At 39.8% G+C, this 18,985-nt stretch overlaps 1 protein-coding gene across 4 annotated transcripts in view; it reads right to left on the bottom strand.

Moving 5' to 3' along the window:
* Positions 1–2,440: 2,440 nt before the first annotated feature.
* Positions 2,441–18,985, bottom strand: part of reps1 (RALBP1 associated Eps domain containing 1) — a 29,792-nt gene continuing 13,247 nt past the window's right edge. The window contains exons 5-19 of one of the 4 annotated variants that reach the window (XM_028439916.1): positions 17,235–17,365; positions 16,961–17,123; positions 16,809–16,872; positions 16,088–16,242; positions 14,788–14,909; positions 14,377–14,457; positions 13,057–13,144; positions 12,624–12,713; positions 10,659–10,719; positions 10,382–10,580; positions 10,107–10,301; positions 7,575–7,691; positions 7,327–7,481; positions 7,130–7,235; positions 2,441–4,662 (exon numbers count right to left, since the gene is read on the bottom strand). In XM_028439916.1, coding sequence (XP_028295717.1) covers positions 4,594–4,662; positions 7,130–7,235; positions 7,327–7,481; positions 7,575–7,691; positions 10,107–10,301; positions 10,382–10,580; positions 10,659–10,719; positions 12,624–12,713; positions 13,057–13,144; positions 14,377–14,457; positions 14,788–14,909; positions 16,088–16,242; positions 16,809–16,872; positions 16,961–17,123; positions 17,235–17,365 — 1,796 coding nt within the window. In that variant the 3' untranslated portion in view covers positions 2,441–4,593. The remainder of the gene's footprint in view (positions 4,663–7,129; positions 7,236–7,326; positions 7,482–7,574; positions 7,692–10,106; positions 10,302–10,381; positions 10,581–10,658; positions 10,720–12,623; positions 12,714–13,056; positions 13,145–14,376; positions 14,458–14,787; positions 14,910–16,087; positions 16,243–16,808; positions 16,873–16,960; positions 17,124–17,234; positions 17,366–18,985) is intronic. The other 3 variants (XM_028439917.1, XM_028439918.1, XM_028439919.1) reach the window with 3 other exon arrangements.

Below are 18,985 nucleotides of genomic sequence, written 5' to 3'. Positions count from 1 at the left end.
TGCGGAGTGAAGCGCAAATATGAATCATCACAAGTTGTTACACTGACCTTTGAAAGATTCTTTGCTTTCATTTTAAAATAGATTTATTCGTTTATGTTGCTATTCTTACATTTAACGATAAGAGGGTTTTTTTTCTTCTCACTTACGGTTGGAAGTGGAACATTTACTTCACTTGTGGTATCATAAAACATGTAATACATCTCTAACTGCACCATGTTTATGTATGGGATAAAACTTGTGCCAGTAGGAATTGATGGTTTGAATAATTGCTTTTAAAATTTGAATCTGAATTGAGTTTTATCCCGTATGTTCCCCTTAAATAAAATTTTAATTAGTTTGAGTCACAACTTGTTTTTAACAGAGGGTTGTTGGGAAGCTCTGATTCCAGGCTTCTCCAGATTTGGTAGATTAATTCATTAACGTACTTTGATGACAGGCACTTAATCCTTTAATACCAAAGCTCTCCTTTAAATAAAAAAAAAACAGGATTCATCATGAAATCTTTCTAGATGATGACCAAGTATAACAGCTCATCAGCTGTTCCCCAGCTGCTCTAAGATCTCAATTTATATGTTTTGGTCATTAGTGTTAAATCTAAAACACTGAAAAACTGATTTAACCTCATTTAATGCATAAATGATAGATGGAGCCATTAGTATCCATTACAGCCCAGGGTGGACTGGTCATCTGGCATACCGGGCATTGTCCCGGTGGCTCGTCGACCCAAAGTTTTTTTTTTTTTGTTTTGTCAAAACTAGGCAAGAAAAAAGCTTTAGTTGGCAAAATGTGGCAAAGAATAGTGAATAAAGGCCAAAATGTGGATAAAAAGAGGCAAAATGTAGGGGGGGAAATGAAACAAGTGGTATTTATTGGGCAAAAGGTAGCTTATTCAGAAAAATGTGTCAAAAAGAATTTGCAAAGATTTACAAAAAATAGGATAAAAGGGATATTTATAGGCAAAGGGTAGCTAAAGTCTGAAAAAAGTGTCAGAGCTTTTTGAAAAGGGGCAAAAATGTGAGCGAAGGAAGTAGCAAAATGTAAATAGATAAAAAGGGGTTAAAAAGTGTCCCCCTTTTAAGGTTTTCTAGGGGGAATAATAATTAAAATGAAGACATAAAGAGACACATACTTCTATGTGGTGTTGATAATATACTGGGCTGGTCTGGACAGATAATGCCAGGACAGCATTTTTGTCCCTGTTACAGCCTTGATGTTTTCTTACTCTGGGAAGGAATCGCTCCATGAAAATATGCCCTTTGACCAGGGCCTGGTTTTTCAAAACGTTGTATCTGGATTTGGTAATCTATTTTTTGCCATCTAATCCAATTTACTTTTGAGATTTGTCAAAGTAACATGGGATTGAATTAATCTGATTCGGATTGACACTTTTCAGGATCACCACATCTGAATGCTCAACTTCGTTTGATGAAGAGTGCTTCAAGCCTTTGGAGACCCTGACCAACCCCCTGCATTCGGCCAGAACCAGAAAACAGGATGTGTAACAAGGGACACAATAGTTACACTAGTTCTTATTTGGATTTCATAAACCAGTGATACCATTGCTTTATTATCCTGTTTAAATAATTGCATGCATCACAAAAAAAAAAAAAAAAAATCTAAAAACAAAACAATGTTTTTGTGACAGAATTAAGTTCATTTGTGGTCAATATTGACAGCTGTTTGGGGGGATTATTTAATGAAGCCAAACTTTTTTCCACTTTGCAGTAGGCTATTAATCACTGTAGCCTGATGGACGTACAAATCAACTTAAAACATTGTGAATAAACTGGATATACTGTAGGTGATACTGCATGAACCAAATATAGTATTATGAGATATACTTTTAAAGTTTCATTACATTTTGGGCCTGAAATACACGCTGAATCCACCCTTCTGATGAGATCAGTTTAATCCTATTAAAAAGTTCTGAAAAAAATCAAACTAAAGGTTTGACCCGGTGTCACGGTCTGAGTTTGCGTCGTGCTGAGATTGTATATGGGCATTCGCACTACTGGAAAATGTATTTTTGCTACTTCCGCTGTGCATTTTGTTAACTAAAAACATGATAATATAACTCAATATGAAAAGGATTAATAATTTAAAAAAAACATGATTATAATATACATTGCAATAAATAACAGTTAACCTAATGTAATAATGTCCAATTCAAAACAGATGCTGATTACCGGTAATAAGAACATACATGACTATGTGCTGCTGAGATTGTCTGACAATGTCAGCACGGTTACAAATTCAGACCGTGACACCAGACCAAAATCAAGATTGTATTACGTGATCTAAATCGATTATTTAATAAATGTTTTCTTTTGAAAAACCCATTTTCAATATTTGATCCAATCCGTTATCCAGAGTCCGAGCTGATAACTTTTAAAAAACCAGGCCCAGGTTTCCTTTGTAACAAAGTGAAGAGGGAGCAGTGTTTAAAATTTTGTGCCATTTTTTATTTTTGTGTAAAAACCACACAGCTGCTAGTCGACTCTGCAGAGATACAGTACATCCATGCAGTTAAACATCTAAGGATCCCACAGCCAAGAGAGAAGGAATTAAATAGAGTTTTCTTTCGCTGTTAGTCAGCAATTAATGCAAAATTTACACGAGTTCAAAAAGTGTGTATCATGTACAATATACAACACTGATCCGGGAGCAAATAGCATTCAAAATCCCATCACGAAAGAAAAAAAAAAAAAAAAAGACTTCATAAAGCTGCTGATTGCTTCCACTGAAGGCGAGGAAGGAAGGCGGTGTTGTGCTGGCAAACCAATCCCACCTGAAGGGGTTCAGTGGTATTAGTTGCACGTCTGGAAACAGTGTAACACACATAGAAAGCACGCCTTCGTCCAATAGGAAGACGACAGGCTTTGACACGAGGTCAGTCGACAGCTACAGAAACCTGAATGCCACTTGTGGGGGAAGTAAGGCTTTAGAAAACAATGAATGGCCTGAAACATGTTGTGATGTGTTCAGGGTGAGGAAATAAAACCACGACTCGTTCGTTCATTTTTCTTCTTAAAGTGATACGAGTTCAAAAATCAAATGCGCAAGTGAGAGAGAAACTGAAAAAAAGAAGCGAAACGAGGGGTGAGTTCAAAGTGCAGTTGGGTCATTCAGGTCCCTCGTTCTGTTGGCTGAACCCCTGATTACGCTTCATCTACACCTGGCGAGCTTTTAGGAGAAGGAACGAACAGGAAAAACACTGATTTACTCGCCTTTCAGAGGCTAAATTGACCAAAAACATACAGTAGATGTTGGTTTGGAAGACCTGTGGTAAAAAAAACTAACATAATGCTCACAGTCATAGCATTAACTGATAAACATGTTGGTCAGTGAAGATGCATTGCTCAAACTTGCATAGTGCTGAATGATTGCCCCTCATCTACAACACAGATCTTAACGAGAGCCACTGAACGGGTGAAGAAAGAAAAAAAAAAAAAGAGAAGAAACTGAAACGCCACGGCTACAAGAAAGTCTGGTTTGGTTGTTTTGTTTGTTTTTTCCCCCTCGAATGCAACCCAAACCGAGCTGAGAGAGCAGAGGGATGACGATTCAGTTATTTGGCATAAAGTGAAACAATTCACAAAAATCGAGTCCCACACTGAAGAGAGAAAAAGAAATCACACCACCTTCTCACACACACACACACATCTTATACGTGAACGTTTGAGCGAGGCAAGACAGATTCAGGTTTTCATGGTGCAGGTGGAGTAAGAACTCAAGTCCTCACGGTGATGGTTTCAGCACACAGAAGGAGACCAGTATGTCTTACTGGGAAGAAAACCACACCAAACTCCTCATAAACACACGTTAAACACAGACGACCTCAGGGAACAGTTCCTGCCTGTGGAGCTCTGGAGGAATGAACGTTCATCTAAAACATCTTTAATTCAAAGCTAATAAATACTGTGTAACTCTGCACATTGCATGGCAACACTAATTGCATGCTCTCAGTCTTTGGTCAATTATTAAATGTGATTTTCTTCATGTTAGATTTATGTCAGTCTTTTTGAAAATCCATCCAGAGGCGTCACATATTTCACCGTTAAAACCCTTAGGAGTATTTTTAATTTTTCTCATAAGTTTATTATTTACCCACCTTGTTTTCCTTTATAGAATCTATAACTTGATTTTCCTATGCGTCTCTTTGTTTAAATAAATTGCACTTTAAAGCGTTTGAATATTACATTTTTATTGGTGCTAAAGGACTAAGAGGTGTTTGGTGCAGTGCAGTAACTCACACTGGTCGTGGCCTTCAGTCACACATACATAAAAACACTATCTGCATATCTACTTCAGTCGTTCTGAGAGTAAAACCACCGTAGCCCTGCATCCATCCTTAGGACTGGACAGGAAGTTGGAGCGTCAACGTCTTCGTCTCTCATTAGAAGAATCTTGAAAAGTGCCTGTTTGAAAAAACCCCTCTGGAGGCGTCTCTTCCCATTGGTGAGACTGAGCTCTGCAGACCTCACCTGGGGGTAAGTCTGGGTGGTGGGAGGAGGGAATGAGCTTAGGGGTAAGGGGGTGGGGGGTATCGAGATCCTCGGCCTGATGAAATACAAGTGTCTTTCCACGAGATGGTTAAAGGTGGGAAAAAGGTCTGAGCTGCTCCAGCTGCACCTCCAGAGATATCCTCTCCTCCAGCAGGTCCTGGAAAAACAATAACAACCAAAAAATAAAAACAAGCATTTCTCTTTAATACACCAAATATCAATTCCATGTCAATTCACAATTATTCCGTGATTTTTCAATAGGTACACTTTACTTTGAGATACTGTATGTACAGTACGTAGACTGCTCACATCACTAATGATTAGTCAGATACAGTATATGCATTAGCTTTTGGGTGACAGTCTCTTGAAACCTGAAAAATTATTTTTTTTATTGTTATTTTCATTGGCCTATAACTGCATGTGGGAATATAAGATAAAAAATCTCTGTTTTAATTTATAGTATAAAGATGACTCGTTCTTGGGATATAAAACGAAGAGTTACGAATGTAACTATGGTTCTATGAATCCTGAATGACTGCCAGAGGCGGTGCTTTAAGCACTGAATATTCCACTTTGCGCATGCGCAGTGCGAGTATGTATACCAACAATGTCACCCGTGACCCCTGGATGACCCGGAGGAAGTTTATATCTTCAGGTATCACTCCAGGGCACTTCCCTTTTTTTCTTCTCGCGCGCAGTTTGCTGGAATATTGTGCACACAGCTGCCGTCGCGAAGGGAAATGTTCAGTGCTTAAAGCAGGGATGAAATAGAACACATTTTCTTAATGCAACTTCTTCATTTTGAGTTTGGACCCCAACTTTGGGTTATTTCACCACTCACGAATATTGAAAATCCTTTACATGAGGCCATTGTAACTTGCCTTTGTGTCTTATCATTTTTAGTTTATTAGTTTTTTAATTGTAACATAATAATTTACAGTATGCCAATTTAACAAAGGAACAATTAGTAAAAAAAAAATAAAAAAATCCTGAATTCTTTGCATGGGATTTCCCAAAAATTTATTAAAATGACATGGAACAAATGACCTAGAATAGAAAGAAAGAAAAACATGTTAATTTCTTTAAGACAGTGGTTTTCCAACTTTTTTGGTTCTAGTCCCCTATCTCTTTTTTCTGAATCCAGGTACCCCCTTTGTTCAGCTACACTTTGCTCAGAATACCATGAAAAAACAACTATAGAGCACATCAATGGAATTAATGAAACTCACTTTGTAAATAAGTAGAATGAAACAGTATTTAGTGCATCCTGAATACATTTATTTCTATAGTTTTTATCATTTATGGCCATCTCCTGCCTGGTGTGGGACCAACACTGACCCTTGTATTGTCTTGCCTAAGGACACTGAACCCTAAGTTTCTCCCAATGGTTGATTGCATGGCAGTTCAGTCCAATTGGTGTGTGAATGAGAAGACTTCTTCGATGGGGGTAAAGCACTACATAAATCAAGTCCATTGATCATTCTAATCAAGATCATTTCCATCATTATTATGATAATGAATCATATTTTCTAGTGGTTTCATTCGTTAGTTTTCCAATCTCTCAAGAACCCACTGTAGTGCCATCTCGTACCTCCATTTGAGGAACACTCAGGGTTTAGTTAACTCTTTAATAATCTCTTAGATCATTAAAGAGTTAACTAAACCCTGAGGATTAGGCTGATGTGCATCTAGGTTGGAAATTCAAATAATACCTCGATTATGGGCGGAGTTCCTGGAGCAGTTAAGACACGCCCAGTCTATACAATAAAATCTCCAAAGAATAATCTATGCTATGGAGCTACTAAATACTCACTATACCGATATATAGAGTCCACAGTCGCGAGTTGCTATAGGAAGGGCAGGGCTAACAGTGGCGGTTCTTGACATAAAAAGCCACAAAAACATCACAAATCTCCATTCTCAGCCAATAGGACATTTAACCCATGAAGGGCAGTCACTACATTTTTACATTAAAAGACCCCGAATTGAAGTACTTTCACTAAAATGTGAAAAGTTGAACAAATATCAATAAACAACACAACTTCATACTTAATATGTTTGTTTTCAACACATTCAGGTTTTGGGGTTTGGTTAAATGAGCAGCATCTTTAGTCCTGGGAAGATTTACTATATTTACATTAAAACCGCTTAGTGCCACAACCTTTATGGTCATTCTAACAGAGTTAATATTAGGGGTGTCCCGATCCAATTTTTTGTTTATTTTATTCAATTGTAGAATACTGTACATGTTATGTTGAAGGTTAAAATGTATGTAACCAATTGGTTAACAATAAATGGGTCAGTTTTTCTCATACCTACTGTTACTGACTATTGTTCTCTGTTTGAGTAACATCACTTTATCAAGCATTTTCCAATTTTCCACATTATAAATTAAGTAATTATAATTTTTTTATTAAAGAAAAAAAAAAGTAATAAAAGTATATATAACTCATGCTGATATTGATTCAATATCGACATCGACCGATACACAAGGATGCAATATCGGTATCATATCAAAAATGAAAAAGTTGTATCGGGACATCCCAAGTTAATATATTTATGTATTTTTAATATTCTTTCTAAATTAAATGGATAAACAAGGAAAAAGGGTAGTTTCTTCCAACCTTCAGCTGTTGCTGTAATTCACTGTTAAGTCGCGCCAAGACTGTATTCGTCTCCTTATTCCTTCTAATCGAAGCTTGAATCGCTTTCTTGTCTTTTCCGACTGACCTGGACACACGTAAAATCATTTAAGCGTTAAGTTACACATCTGGAGTGAAAGTTTCACGCTGTTTTTCCTTGACTGGTGCAGACTTCCTACCTGGGGATTGAGGGCTGAGCAGCGAGAACGGCGGCGGTGACATTTGACTTCTGCGGGCCGTGCTGCTCGTCCTCAGGGCGGAGCTCGTCTTCAGACTTCAACCTCCGACGAATAGGTTTAGGCGGTGGAGCCAGAGGGCCAGATGAGACTTTGCACTATTGGGAAAAATAGAAGTAAAAAAAAAAAAAAAAAAATCAGACAAAAGAAGGTAAAGTGATGTCACTAGATGTAATGCTCGTTTGACGTACGGAGCTGACTGAGGCTGCAGGTCGCTCATCTGCTGGGCCATCACTCTTCACTGATCTTAGAGGAGCAGCGACCTCTAATGACTTCTCACCCTGCGCACACAAATCAACCACCACAAGCTGTAGAGAGATCAAATGTTTAAAGCTGCTGGAGACAAAGATGTTTTTATCAGATAAACATTGGGTAAGCCTTAGATCAATAAATCAAAGAACAGTGGCTGGGAAAAAAGATGGAAAAGGATGAAAGTTTGTTTTCATCTCCACTGTAAACTCTTCTTCTATTGACATTGTCAGAAAAGCTTCACTCACTGCATTGTGGGATGTGGAGTCCTGTAAAAAGATGCATAGAAGTATTTTACTTCATTCTTATGCTGCATTCACACCAAATGCATCTTCTGTGGCACCGGACATGTCTGCCGCACAAAATGTTCCGCAGGATAAAAAAATGTCCCCATTCGTTTCATATGCGCATTTGAAGCGAAGCACTGCCCACCAGCGACACATCCAACTCGGTGAGTTTCACTGCCTGCTGAAGCAAGGAGCTGCGCTCCTTTTTCTCCTCTCATAAACATAAACCACCAGTGAAAAAAGCCGGTGTGATTAGCAGCTAATGCTATCCTAGCTCAGTACTTTCTTTCAAAGATGAAAACTACAGAGAGAACTTTTACCTGCTACTACCACCTCCTCACTGATTTTCCTCCTCGCCAAATCCTTCCTAGTCCGGTCCTGGTTATAAAGGCTGTCATACAGCTCCAGGTGGTCACACACAGCTTCTACTCCATGGCTGAATGGGTGAACAGACCAGTGTCCGTTTTGATGGCCTGACGTCATTGTCAACAAAGACTCTGATTGGCTTTCGTCATGCGAAACAGACGCAGGAGTTCAATATTTTCAACTCTTGCAAATGTGAGAACATGACGAAAAATCGGGAGCGCTAGCATGGCCAACGCTCTTGATGCGCAGATCGGACCGCACCGCTGCACAGGAAAGATTTTGCCTCTGGGACACATCTATTCACTGACTTTGTATGTAACCTGGTCGCACGGACATTTCGTGATGCATCCGTTGTGAACGCAGCATTAGAGTGATTTATTTCGTTTCCCCCCAAAAGTCTGACAAAGTGTCTTCCCAACACATTTCAGTTGTTTTTTAACAGACTGAAAGTTTTGGCAAAACAATAAAGAATGTTTATTTTGGTGTTTACACGGAAACATTTAAATCCTGCCAAAATTGAATGTCTAACATAGTGAGGTGATATCACAGGGGATACTGGTTAAAAAAAAAAAAAGGAACAAAAATGGTGTTTAGTGAATAACTGTCCTCCATGTTTGGTGAAGAAACCACAGCGAGAATGATGTAAAAACACTTCTATGCATTAGAAGTGTGTTAATACATCGATTGTTTGATTAAGCGTGATGCAACACGTGACGATTCATAAATGTTCAAAAAACTATTGTTTTTCATAATAACTAAATGACAGGAACACAAACACTGTTCCTTTTCTTACACAAAAACTTGAAAGTTTAAAATCTTAGGCATGATGACAACAATAATGATGAGTAGCTGCACATTTGCCTATGGATTTACAGTCCCTGGCATGATTTCATAATTCATTTTGTTACTTTATTCACCCACTTTTAATTTAAAAACTCCAAAATTCCACGAGTGTTATGAGAACTGATATTGTTGGTCTTATACCGTATGTTTTAGAAGCTGCAAAGTGTTTAGTTCTTGTGGGATTTATGCTGCTCATTAAGGAGTTTGTTTTGGAGTTTTTATTAATTATTACTGAATAAATTATATTTTGTGTTCGATCAGATTGAAAAAGCAGAAAAAGCTCATATTTTTCTTTTGTAATATGATTACTGTTGGATTTGGTTATTTGATAAATAAAAGATAATGGAGATACATTTGTTTGGTTACTTTAATTAATATACACTGACACATACAGCCTCATACGTTCATAAACGTATAAAGCAGCCACAAAGTGAGGGGGAAAAAATACGCATCAAAGATCGTGAAAATCGAATCGTATCACCCTGAAATATAATCAACTTGAATCGTGAGATTACTTAGATAGCACCAGGGTTGGGGTCAACTATATTTTTCAATTACAATTACGTCTTAAATTATCCATGTTCAATTAAAACTCAAATATGATTATGGTGACCGGCTTTTTTTCCCAAATACAATTATTATTTTTCCCCCTGAAATCCTCCCCCCTGCCATTTTTTTCTGTTTTTATGCCTTATCTCAGAAAATACAATGTCAATTATCTAAACTCAATTACAAATTAACTATGATGACAACACCAACAGATACAACTACAATTATAATTACATCATAATTGTAATTAATTATAATAATAATAATTGACCCCAACAGTGGATGGCACAGTCCCACTATGTATCCGTCTACTGGACTCCACATCCCACAATGCAATACTAGAACCAAATGATCTTGGATTTATTGATCTATGAGGCCTCCACTATGTGTTTATCTGATTAAAAATGATGGTGTAACAGCAGCAGCTACCTGTCCCCCCTCGCTGTGTTTGTCCCCCTCCTGCAGACTGACCGGCTGCTCCGACGCTGCAAAGGCCTTAAACTGACTGAAGTCTGCAAAGTTGGGCTGCTGAGGGATCTGCTGTGGGGAGGTGGTGGTAAGCCCTGCCCCACTTCCTGCTACGCCCTCCGCCTCCACTCGATGTCCGCTGAGCGGTACGGATGTCTGCAAGGAGGAGAGGAGACGCAGAATCAAGGGAAGGTCCTTTTAGATAGAAAACAAGGCTAGAGTTGGTTTCCTCCTACCTGTGTGGGTAGTGGTCGAGGAGGCACAGCAGGGGGATAGGCAATAGCGGACGCTTGTGGTTGTCCAGAGGCTGATGTGGCGGCAAAGGTGCGATTCATGTCTAAAGACGAGGAACGAGAGTGCGAGGGGTGTGGACGAGGTGGAGGAGGGGGTGGGGCCACAACCTTCAGAGCCTCAGGAGATGTACCTGACTGAGACCTGCGCACACAGGTGAGGATAAGAGGATAACGTTTAGTTGTTTCTTCAGAGCAGCGAGGAGAGAACAGGGTTACCAACCTTTGACGAGTGATTGGCTCCTGGTCTGATGTGAAGGAATCTGAACTGCTGTAGCCTTCACCTTCACAAAGGACACAAAGCTTAGCAGCTCCAAACACAATGGAACGACTAACACTGAACTCTACATTTACTCAGATACAACAGCAACTAATCCTTTACAAATATTGACTCTTTCTTTATTTAAAATCAGGCCCCAACATGGCACCTGACTGTTTTGGGACAATATCACGCATATACACGCTATTCTTTACTGGAAAACTAATGACTGAATGTCTAGAAAGTGTGACATGTTACACACTGGCTGAGGGTCTAACAGCATAGCCATCCCAGTTTGTATAAATTATCTGAAGCATATATAATGTGATATTAATACAAATGGTTGATTCTATTCACCTTATTTAGTATGTCTGGTACAATTTCAAAACAAGGAAAAATTATGAAACATGATGAAAACATGGTGCAGAAATGGGTAAACCCTGAAACAGAATTTTGAAAATTTTGAAGGAAAAAAAAACCTCTACGTGTGTCACAAATAACTACTGATGTAGATGTCTAAGGAAAACTGTGGCATTTTATGACTACATAATAAAGACTTTGTAAGAACCGCCTGGTATCAACCGTTTCCTCTATTTATTGTCCAATGGCTTTTATTTTGAAAAAACCGCAACCATGGCCATTTCCTTTAATAAAATCAAACATGAAACGTACAAATCTGAGTGAATATTCTGCAAGTTGGTGTGAATTTCCTTTTTTTTTTTACTTGTCTGCACATGCTGTCAAAGGTCAACACCACAGGAAGTGCAATCATTATGAGACAGCAATGCAAATTTTGTTATTTCAATAAAATACATTGATTTATTTTATTGCTTAATTGTGACCATCACCAGCCCTCCCTAAGGAAAGGTAAGAAATCTTTTATTATAGGGAGGATATAAAAAGGGAGGGCAGTGTTACACCTAAGTGGAGGGGGAGGGGGAAGGGGAGGGGAAAGGGAGCAGGGAGGAGAGACTCAAGGCAGGAAATAGAAAAGGTGGGGAAGAATAGACTGTTTTGCAGTGAGGGTGAGATGTGAGGTTGTAGAATATATTGTGCTTATTATGTTGTGTAATCCAGCCAGTATGGTGACAAGTGTGAAGCTTAGCTACAATGGTGGTGGCTGTGAACAAGGGGAATGAGTGAATGGTAGTACCTAAAGCAGGTATTTGGGATTAACGTGTCTAAGGTTAAGCCCAGTATGAGTTTCATCCACATCCCAAGGCGTGCCAGTGCATCGTAGACCAGTATGTGCAAAAAAAAAAAAAAAAACGCTACTGCAAGCCCAGGAACTGCCCTGGGCCCGCAGATGCAGCCAGGCCAGCAGAAAGAGCGGAGGCCAGGGAGCCCCAGGCAACCCCCCCGCGGCCGAGCAACCCCCCAGATGCCCCCAAGATCCCAGGCCGAGAGGCAGCCACCGCCCCCCACACACACACCCGAGGAAGCCCCAAGCAGCCGAGCACCCAGCGCATCCCCCCACCGACCCCAACCCCCAACCCCAAGGCCCCCCGCCAGCATCCAGCCCCCCCCACCCACCCACACCCAAGCACCCGACCCCCCGAGGGAAGGGCCCAGAGAGCCCCCCGGCCGAGACCCCAGCAGAGGAGCCAAGGTCCCCGCCCAGCAGACGGCCAGAGCCGCGCGGAACGGGCAGCCGGCGGGCGCCCGCCGGTGGGCCCAGAGCCAGCAGGGTCCGGACCCCAGGCTAGAAGGACCCGGAACGGAAGCAGCACCGAGAGCAGCGCCCCCAGGGACGACAACCACGCCCACAGTCGCCGATGGTGTGAATTTCCTGATTAGCAACACATGCACATTGGTTTATTGGACGGCAAAACTAACATATTCATGAAATGTGTTTTTCTTTGTCCTGCATCCATTTGTGTATTTGTCAAAGCTTGCACTGAGTTTTCAAATGAGAGACATTTTACTAACCCACTGTGTTTGCGGCAACAAACTTGATGGCGGTTTCTTCGGGCAGTTCTGGAGGTTTTGCCAGCAGAGGACTGGTGGGGTGATTGTGCTCTGAAGATTCAACAAAACAAGTGAAACTGCTGCAATCAAAGACATCTCACTGCAGAACCTGCTCATAATCTTAGCATGTTTATGATTAAAACAATGTCTGAGTATGTTTGATGCCCTAAAGCCCTCACACTGACTCAACAGTCACATCTTATTGTTTTGACATGCTAATGAAAAGAGACTAAAGTCTGATTATCTCTTCACATGCTCAAAGGCAGCTGTATAGGCTTCTCGTACTGCTTGACATTCAGATGAACATCGGCCACCTTTAAGTGGTTTCTAGTTGAACATAAAGCACCGACATAAGGCGAGCTGTGAGGAATGAAAGAAGCCATTAGTGTCTCACCGCTGCCCGTCCTCTTCAGCTCCATCTCCTGCATGTGGATCTTACTGGGCGTCATTCGGATGGGAACTGGATGGACAATGGCTGTGTCCTGGGAGGGGGGCACACAGATAGAACAGGGATGATTAGGAATGACTGAAAGCTTCTACATAATGAACATATAATGTTTGGAGATAAAATTAGCCCCAAATTTTTCACACGTTTGTAAATCAATTATTTGAAATCTTTCTGACTCAATATTGTTTTGATGAGCTGAAAGCAGTGGCTCAATTATATTTAAGCTGTTTTGTGGGAAAATAATATTTTAGTACCTCACCAGCTCATCTTTGACTCGTACACCTTTTCCCCTGATCGACCCATAAAAATTAAGCTTGTAATATTTTTTCCTCCAGTTTTTTTTGTTAATTAATGCTGAGGGTTAAAAAAAAAAAATCAAGGGTATTTGTCTAATTTAAATTGTAATTTATTTATTCATAAAAACGGACAATACGTGTTCATGGACATTTAAGTAAACATATTCAAAAGATTATTGCAGTCATACAAATACTTATAAAGTATATATAGCTATCACAGTTAAAACAACAACTTCAAATATGGCGTATCTAATTCACAAAAATGCTCATTATTGCACATGCCAAAGGTACTATTATGAATTTCACACTGCCCTAAAATACTTGCCTTAAAATGTGACTGAATCTGATCAGAGGGTAACATGATCAATATTCGTGTCAGCATTCAGAATAATGACCAATCTAAACAATAATACAGGGGGAAAAGGAGTTTTGTCTCTGTGGTTTTGATGTTTTGTCAGTTTTTAGTCATTATGTGTGTGTTTGGGGTCACTTTCTGTATTTTTGTTGTTGTTTTCTGTATTTTTCTATCATTTTGTATCATTTTGTTACCAGTTTGTGAGTGTTTGCAGATATTTTGTAGTGTGTTATTGTTTTGTGTGCTTTAGTAGTCATTTTGCTTGTTTAAGTGGTTGTTGTGTCCGTCTTTGTTGTCATTTTATGTTTTATGAGTCATTTTGTGTATTTTTTTTTAATTTTCTGTGTTCTTTGTGTATAATGTTGGGCTTCGTATTCCTTCAAACTTCTTAAATTATAATTTTGGGAATTTGCTTTGGGGGGGGCGCAAAAAATTAGACTGATGGCCACATGTGGCCACAGAGCCGCCAGTTGCCCATATCAGTCCTACAATCTGCAAACATGCTTGTGATGCCCAATAAAAGCTAAGCCAGCACACAGACAGAGAGAGAAAGAGAAACAGGGTTAATGTGCGCACATTAATGTGAAATCATGCACACTAAGTGATTTGACTTACAGGGTCAGCTGGTGCAATGTTAGAGTCAAATTGGGTCAGAGTTTGTGAGCTGGAGGAGCGCTCACTAAACGTCTCCCACTGCTGCAGGAGACAGACACACAGACAAACACACAAACAGACAGCGAGAAAAAAAAAAAACATGTCAGTCAGCCAGTGCAGTGACATCACACAATTACATCATCATCCCAGCCTCTGTCGTGGTTGGTGTGCAGACAGACGTCGCTGATAGAGGTCAGTGCTCCTCTATCAGTAATTATGTTCAATGATGAGCAGGAAAATGAGGTGGAAAATAAATTAAATCATGGCGGATGGAAGACAAAGGTGCAACATCAATGGGTTCACGCTAAGCAAATAATCAACTCTCTAATGCAAACACAGCAACTGCAAACAAGACGTGTGTGTGTGTGTTACCTCGTTGCTCTGGTTCATTTCAGGCCAGGCCTGGTTCAGTGAAGGCATGGAGGGCGACTTGTTGGTCGTGACCTCCACCGGCGACGAGGAGAATCCAACATCAGCCGCCGGCTCAGGGACTTCTGAACAACATGAAAAGACATGCAATTAACACAGGTGCATTGCAATATCAATAATTACAAATTTCACCTTTACCAGTAAAAAATTCATCCGTGTACCCTTCGTTCTTTGGTTATTCCGTTTTAAAACCAAATCAAAATAGCAAATAAACAGTGTGGTTATTTGGTTTTACTGACTTAAAACCCAAACAGAAAAACAGAGAAATCAAAAACCAGACAAGCAGCGTTTTTCGGTTTTAAAATTAAATCTTCCGTTTTGTGATATGAGGATATTTACGGGGAAACTATGGACAACAGCTTCATGTTTTAAGCTCACCACACAGACTGACCCACAGACAGGGGCGGACTTGTGATTGACTATCGACTGTGAGGCTGGTGTGAGGAATAGACGTTACAGCTTCTACAATTTGACACTTGCAAAAACAATAACAGCTTTTTTGAGGGCAGTAAAAATATATTTTTTGTATGTTAAGATACCGCTAGCCATTCACAGCAGCCGTCAACACACAACTCACAAGAAACGAGGAGCACCAGTAAACTCATTACACCACCTCTGGTTCATCACATTATGTGCATGTTTTACATAACATTTTTTTTTTTTCATGTATCAATAACATTTCGATTCACCAATTTATCAGTTATGCGTTGCTCATTTTTTTGTCAGGGATTCAAATTTGCCCCCAACTGTGGGTCCCCTCTGTGTGGTGAGATTAAAACATGAAGCTCTCGTCCTAGTTCCCCGTAAATATCGAAATATCACACAAACCAAGCAAGATTTAATGTTCAAACAGAAAAATGCTGCTTGTCTAGTTTTTGATTTTTCTGTATTTCTGTTTTGGTTTTAAGTTTTAACCACACCGTTTGTTATTTTGATTTGGTTTTAAAGTGGAATAACCAAAGAACAAAGGGTACATGGATTAAAATGGTATGAAATACAATTTATTTATTTTTTTTAACTTGTGAGAACAAGTAAAGAGTAACTAACTGTAATTCAAGAACCTTTATCAAAAACAAGTGGTATGTTTATCAACATTACATTACATTTTTCAAAAAAAAGTTTAACATTTGCTTCTATAACAGATTCTGATATGTTCTTAAATTATTTTAAATTATTAAAAAAAAGTAACCACATACATCTATAAAAGTATGTTTTAGGAGTGTGCGTGTTTGCGTGGCTGTACCTGCTGAATCATCCAGGTCTATCAGCTTTGGCATGAGGCTCTCAGGCAGCTTCTCGGGGAGGTCGTAGCCATTCTTTCGGGCCACCACCAGGTGAAAAGCAGCGCAGAACTCATCCAGGGTCAGCGCTCCGTCTTTGTCAAAGTCTGAGAGCTCCCTTCAGGCACAACGACGGGGTCAGTTATAACCAAACAGACAAATGCACATTGATATTTCTTCTAATGTGATATACAGGAAGTGAGCTGCTCCAACCAGCAGCTAGAATACAAGCAGAACTAGATAAAAGAAAAAAACTACTTCATCTAATGCCAGCAGGCCGTTTAATGTAATGTAATCAAATGTAGAAATTAACTTACTGTGATCTACGACAGAACAGCCTTTTTTTTAACGCAGTTTAACAACATGAATGCACTAATGTCCATACAAAATATAAAGGCATAAATTGTAACATTTTAATGTTTCAGAATACAGAGAACTTTTAGTGGTCTGTCTTTCAAAAAACAAATGTCAATAAACAAAGTAGCTTATGTTTATTTGAAGTGTGTTGATAAATTATCTACATACTATCAGTGGTTATGACAGTGGGACAATCAGTGATCATTACATTACAATATAATTGGCTTAATAGGATTAGATACTGCATCCTGCTCTGACCTACATTTGTTAAACTAAATTTTCAAATCGCACACAGCCAGCATACGCCAACCCAATGCAGGGACTTACCAAATATGTGACAATTCTAAAATGGGAAGCTTTGATTTGGTAAAGAACTCTTTCGCCGCAGAGCCTGAAACACAGGAAGAAGATAAAAAGGAAGAGTTAAAAACTAGTGTTAGGTTCCCAGTTTTGCATAGTGTTTGTTTTTCATTTTTCACCAGGAATGAAACCAGTGAGGTCCGGCTGAATGGTTTTAAACTGGTTGATGTAATACTGCCTCTGCTCGTCTGTGATCTTCCACGGGTCGTCGTACGCACTCGACTGTCGCTGGATCTCATTGGTTGTTGCAGCAGAGGCCAGAGTTCGTATTGTTGTGCTTTCCTGCGGGTGACACGCATGAGGAGAGGGTTTTAAAATGTAAACACAAGCATAAGGAAGTCACTAAAATAACACAGCGCTGACAGTCGAGAATTGTTGTGAACGTGTTCCTACCTGGACTGAGGACGGGTGCATTGCAGGGAGCGTACTGGAAGGCGGCGTGTCTGCCGTAAAGCTGACCCAACTCTCCTGACTGGGAGGAGGAGGGGAGTGTGATGACCACATGCCATCACCAGTCACAGGTACTGAGATTTACAATAAATAAATAAAAAAAAAAAAGAATAGAAAGAAAGAGGAAATAATCACATTTACTGAACAAATCCAACCCTGAGAAGCTCATTTCAACCTTTAATCTGCGCTGACTCGCTCAGCCCAGGGTCAGCTGGTGTTCACTGTGCTGCTTTAATGAGTAACTGCAGTTTTTCATGCAAACATCACTGACAGTGTGTACACATCACTGACAGTGTGTACACACTGCAGAAACCCGGAAGTATCGCCATCAACACTGACTAACCTCCATATGTCAACACCTTGTAGGGAAAACCGTTTGAACATAAATGTGATATCAACCACAGTTAAGTGTTACTGCTGCTCACATTTGGAATACATCCAGTGTGCGAGTACACCTTACTAGTGATAAGTCTCACTAGAAAGCCTTATAGGGTAATAAGGGGGCAGGGAAAAGCAAATTCTGGCTTGCCATTGGCTGTTGAAAATATCACAACCAACCAGAGAGCTGGGTTTGGTTATAATCGCTCCTATTACATTTGCATTAGGTTAGGTTATTTTTTTGTTGTACTAGTACTACTAGTAGACTAAAAACAGTCTACTAGTACTACTACTGAGATTTTGAGTTTACTAGTAATTAAACAAGCATTTTGTTTGGTAAAGGTTTTTGGCACACTAGTGTGCGAGTAGACCAAACTAGTAAAGAAAAATAATATACTAGCACATGAGTAGGGCTGCCAACTTTGGTCATTTAGTCAACTAATTGGTCAATGCTGTCAGCGCAGTGCGCTGTCCTCAGAGCAGATCAGAGCAGAAAGGCAACGAATTAAGACAGGCTTGAAGCACAAACATCCACTATTAAATCAATCCTTTTTCTGCACAATAACATGGATTCCCCTTATATTTGATACGCGGATTATGTTACTGGATATACTAATGTCTCTGGCGCCGCACCAGTGTTTGACGTGCGTTTGTTTCCCTGTGCGCTGATCAGATGTTGACAATAACAGCTGTTTATTAATAAAAGCAATGCTTACCACTAAAACAAACGTAAATATGTCATTTGTATGAGGGAAAAAAAGGTCGGGCACGGATATAAATACCTAATGTCTGTCGGACCTGTAGGTTTCACTTTTGCTTTGTCGGGTTCTGGTCAAAGCTTGAATAAGGTTCATTAAATAAATGGTCTGTGTTTAAAAGCAAATCGGCAGCACAATAAGCCAAAACAAAATATCTGTTCTTTCTCCTCATCCTCCTCTGCACCTGCTCATTCATTCTCTGTTTTTCTTTTTTTGGTCAACTAATCGCTACGTGTGCCATAGTCTTGGTCGACCAACCATTTCCTTGGTTGACTACAGCCCTACACATAAATTTGTGTTACTACCCTTCTTTACCCTAACATTAACCCTACCAACCCAAACCCTGACCCTACTAGATCCTTCCAACTCCAACATAGCTCCAAAGGTGTGAAAATTTAGCGAATGGTGTCATAATTTAGCGAACAACACTTAATGACAGCCTTCATGACTCCTTATTCATGCTAATGACAGATAATGACAGCGTAATGTCAGGCTTATGTATAAAACTTCAATGTTACCCAGTTGCGTTTGATGGTTAGTTCCCTTGCTCTGTGCGCA

Source organism: Gouania willdenowi, chromosome 24 (assembly GCF_900634775.1).
Source record: "Gouania willdenowi chromosome 24, fGouWil2.1, whole genome shotgun sequence".
In the NCBI taxonomy this organism is placed as follows: domain Eukaryota; kingdom Metazoa; phylum Chordata; class Actinopteri; order Blenniiformes; family Gobiesocidae; genus Gouania; species Gouania willdenowi.
Note: the sequence above shows the minus strand (reverse complement) of the source record. Positions and strands in the feature narration are given on the sequence as shown.